Source organism: Impatiens glandulifera, unplaced genomic scaffold (assembly GCF_907164915.1).
Source record: "Impatiens glandulifera unplaced genomic scaffold, dImpGla2.1, whole genome shotgun sequence".
NCBI classification, from domain to species: Eukaryota; Viridiplantae; Streptophyta; class Magnoliopsida; order Ericales; family Balsaminaceae; genus Impatiens; species Impatiens glandulifera.
In genome coordinates this window covers 104360-109006 of record NW_025919740.1, presented here as the reverse complement: position 1 = coordinate 109006, position 4647 = coordinate 104360, and the positions used below count along the sequence as shown (strand labels likewise).

The window sequence follows — 4647 nt, the reverse complement described above, 5'->3', positions numbered from 1 at the left end:
GTGTCATAATATAGACGAAAAACTGCATACATATATAGTCCTTTATCTTATCCAAAACAGCCAACCTATTTTCCTCTAATCTGCAGAGTTTGAAGACGACCCTGATCTTTATATATTGAAGCCGATAAAGTATGTTGGCATTGAAGTTTGGCAGGTAAGTTTCATCGTTCATTACATAATCAATCTACCTTTATCTGAATTACAGAATTTCCGGTTTCTGATAATGACTTTTCAAACCTCAACTGTTGTCGGTCCTCGAGAATTTAACTAGTTTGGACAAAAATGAAAAGGTTGTGTCTCTTTGTGCTATTGCAGGTTAAGGCTGGTTCAGTGTTTGATAATATTTTGATTTGTGATGACCCCCAATACGCTAGAGAAGTTGTTGAAGATATTTGGGGCCAGAACCAGGAGGTACATTTTCATAAACGCTTCTCGCTTAATTTTTATTATTTGAATTATTTACAACGGCTTTCAATACTTGCAGATTGAAAAGGATGCATTCGAGGAAGCAGAGAAGATCAGATTAGCTCATGAAGAGGTTATTAACTGATAAAAAATCATCAAATATTTTCTGGTTTGTTTCTATTATCATTTTTAATTTTTATGTTCTGAGTGTTCTTCACTTCCATGCAATGCAGAACTCTAAAGGAAAAGACAGTGCTGAAAAGAAGAGAAGGAGGCCGCCAAAACGGGTACTTCCTACAGATTTTATTTGTTCTAAGCTTATTTTGTTATCATTTTATATGATCCAAATCAGTCTTCATTTGTTTTATAACTGTCTAGATCATGATTCAAAAGATTACCTTATAATTTGAATTATGATCAAAAAATAATGTTAAACAAACAAAATATATGTGCATCATTTTATCTTCCTCCATTAACTTTACTAGAACTAATTGGATATAACTCCTTTTACAGTATGATCCTGATCATTACATGGATGATTATCATGTAAGTCTCTCTTTTTCTCTCATTATGAAAAGAAAAATTTGTAAAGATTTCTCATTTGTTCTTCTTCATCTTCTTCAGGATGAACTGTGAGAGACCATTTTTGGAGTCTCATTGGAGATGTTGTGTTGTGACAGATCACTGATTATGAATGTTTCCCAAGGTTGTATAATAATTTACCTGTTTTATTATAAAATTTGGTGTTGTATTATTTCAAAGCACAATGAGAAAACTTGTCATCCCACTAGCTTTTGTTTTTCAATTGGTCAAATAATTGAGCTCATTTCTAAAAAGTAATTAGAGTTGTATCTTAATGGTCAATTTTGTACTTGCACCTACTCTTTTTTTAGTTTGGTAAAAAAACATATATGTTTTTGGTTCTTGGCAAATGAAGTTTTTTTTTTAATCTTTTAGATATTATATTTTAGAATTCTATTTTGTTTTTAAACAAATACATCTTTAACTAATTTTTAAGCTGTATCAAATATAATTTATTGTAAATACAAGTTTTTATATATTTTACTTTATTTTGTTAAACATGATAAGCTTATTTATGACAAGATAATTTTTTTAAATCGGTCTAATATCTCAAATTGTTAATTTTGTTTGATTAATAATAAAATTGATTAAAATTACTTACAAGTTGAATATGAATAATTAATATTTAAGACAAGGTTTAATCATAAAGATAACATTTTTTTAGTCAAATATATTTTATGATTTATTTTTTATTTTTTTTAATGTTTCATGTAAATTAAATAAAAATTATTTAATCATCACCACGATAAAATCATTCAAATAAAAAAGAAAAAGTAATACAACTAGTTAGTTCAAAGGTCCTCAAAAAAGAGAGATGAGATCCCTAAACGAATTAACATGTTTTTTCGATTCTAATCTCCGACGTCATCATGATAATGTTATTGTAAATAACCCTTATTAGCTTACTTTGAAAAATAATATGAATGAAGATTTATCTTTTAAGTATCGTTTAACCGTCTCAATCCATAACTCATTAGATTTAGATCAAACAAATCTCTAAATACTTGTTAGAATATATATATATATATATATTGTTTTCAAATTTTAAAGTAATTGTATGCTTATTTATTAGAAATGAGCCTGTCTCGTTTTGAATTGTGTCTAGTTGAGAGGAAACGACTATTTAATTATCGAGTCTCTTGTGTTTTAGACAAGGCATACCACATTCTAATCAACTCAATATATTTGTTACTAAGTAAGAAAATATTTTATAGTGTTCTAATTATGTTAACGGACTTTGACCAATTAAAACTTAAGAGACTTCACAATTATGTGAATTGTGTTTAAGAAATTTAAGCAATAGATACTTAAGAGGCTTTTACAGTTATGTGAATTGTGTTTAAAAAACTTAACAAACAAAAATTGATTTTATAGGGATGTGAATAGTGAAAGCTTAAGAGACTTCAAGTAATGTGAATTATGTTTAGGAATTCTAAGAAATGAAAACTTCACATTTATGTAAATTGATTTAGGAAATTTGACTAATAAAAGCTTAAGACACTTTAAGGTGATGTGTGACTAGAAAATCTGAGCAGTCAAATCTTAAGAGAGTTTATATTGATGTGAATTGTGTTTAGAAAATTAACTAATGAAAGTTTAAGAGACTTGATAGTAATGTGAATTGTGATTAAAAATTTGAGCAATAAAAACCTTGTTGGAAGAAACTTTGTTTTGGGTATCTAAAGCTTAATGATGAGAGTTGGTTTATTAATTCTAATGGGTGCAAGATTAGTCTGGGGAAGTTGACAATGAAGGTATATTGCCTTCTTTTGGATATTTAGAATTTAATAATGTTAGTCTAAACAGCAAAATAACTTAAAATCAGATCAAACATCTGAGAAAATAGCAACACTTTTTGAGCATGAAAATGGAGAGAAGTAACAAGTCTAAACATATCAAAATAGAAAATTTTAATGTTGATCAAACATCCAATATAAATAGTCAAGCCATTGCTAACAAGATTCTCCAAACAAACAGAATTACAAAAACAAGGGGAATAGAACATTCAAATATTATATGTCTCTCTTGATTCAAGCTTTAATTCAAAGCTCTTGCACACTCAAACCTGCAAATAAAACAATTGTAATGATTAGATTAATCCACTAGATACAGACAAATGTTTCACAGCCAAGATTGCAGACATTCTAAAGGAACTTGCCTGGAGGAAGAGATTGCTTCAGCTTATCAGCCTTCTCTGTGTCAAAAACAGAGAGGGTGTACAAGTACTTTGAGCAACGAACTTTGAACTTGACCACATCTTTGCTCCTCTTAACCCTAACAGACCGAGCATCCTTTCTTCTTGCTGTAAGAAGGAAGTCCTTGATCTCATGGATTTGCTTAGGCTGTCAAATTTGATTCAGGGTAAGATGGGACATGAACATGAACTCTTTGGAACAACAATTTTAAGGGTATTTATGTTTCATTATCATTGATTTAAAGATCTCACCTAAGTTAATCTCATCTATAATGAATGTTACACAAATTCAGATGAAATGTCTTATCTTTGTTTCTGAAGGCAGTAGCAGAATATCATCCAATCCAATTACATTTTGAAAATAACATGTGGAAAAACAACTTCTTTAATATCAATCATTATCATGTATCCACAGTTCAAGATTGACGATATTATAACAAAATTATTCTACAACATCTTAATTTTAATGCAGGCCTTCAATCTCCATGCATTTTCAGCCAATAAAAGAAACCATTCTAGGGGAATACACAGAGCATTACAGTAGAAACCATGAGAGAGATGCAACGTCAATAGACATAATCAAAATAGAACAAATTTTAGAGTCGAATCTGACAGTATTTAACCGAAATCTAGAAATTTCGTCACCTAGAGTATCATGATTAACGAGATAGAGAGAAAGAGAGAGTACCATTTTTAGGTTTCAAAGCGAAAGTCTGGAACTTGGAGCAAGACAACCAAACCCTCAGCGGCAAAGGGTAGGGTTAGAATCTGAGAGTAGAGTTTATAGTGAAAAGAAAGCCCTAATTTTCCCTTTTCCATTTATAAACTGTCAAAAGAAATCTTCGGAGCCTTAACAAATGGGCTAAAGAAAAATTATGTTTAGCCCAATTAAAATTAAACTCAGCCTGTTTGCTTCATTACAAAAAAAAATTAAATAAATAATTTGATTCATGATTCATAATTGTTATTTTATATATAAAATAAAATAAAAAATCACATAAATCTCAATAATAATTTAAAAAATAATATACCATTTAAAGTTAAAAATCACGTCAAATAATCTTATACAATGAAAAAGGGCCACACTAAATTATAAATTTAACTAATATCATATGAGACTAAAAATATGATAAAAACTTGTCATAATAATAAATTTACTTATGAAAATACAATACTCACGAAAAGGATATTCTTCAAGAAATGATAGAACGACGATTATAAATGTAAGAAGAAAATGATTACAACTAAACGCAAGATGGTAATACTCACTTGTATGTCAGTAATAAGTTTAACATACTCTTGAATACGTAAAGAGTTGCATTCTTTATTTCACAACCTTACTTTGATGTTACCTATCTCACAAAGTTAAAAGAGAACATGTTGTACCAATTTATGGGTACTAAATGTCAATCCATATTTGATGTAGCCTAACATTGGGTATGTGATTTCACTTAATGTGCAATTCA

General features: G+C 29.1%; 2 protein-coding genes across 2 annotated transcripts; one reads left to right on the top strand and one right to left on the bottom strand.

Annotated features, from left to right (window-relative positions):
• Window positions 1-86: 86 nt before the first annotated feature.
• LOC124918414 (calreticulin-3-like) lies at window positions 87-1282 on the top strand (the record flags this gene model as incomplete). The annotated part of the gene is made up of 6 exons (XM_047458575.1): window positions 87-154; window positions 316-411; window positions 485-538; window positions 639-692; window positions 919-951; window positions 1030-1282. Coding segments are annotated over 6 exons (317 nt in total), but the record flags the coding sequence as incomplete, so codon positions are not given.
• Window positions 1283-2860: 1578 nt separating this feature from the next.
• Window positions 2861-4010, bottom strand: LOC124918416 (60S ribosomal protein L38-like). The gene is made up of 3 exons (XM_047458577.1): window positions 3870-4010; window positions 3146-3329; window positions 2861-3052 (listed from the first exon to the last, which is right to left on the bottom strand). The coding sequence occupies exons 1-3, from the start codon at window positions 3870-3872 to the stop codon at window positions 3030-3032; spliced, it is 210 nt and encodes a 69-aa protein (XP_047314533.1). The 5' UTR covers window positions 3873-4010; the 3' UTR covers window positions 2861-3029.
• Between the last annotated feature and the right edge of the window lie 637 nt (window positions 4011-4647).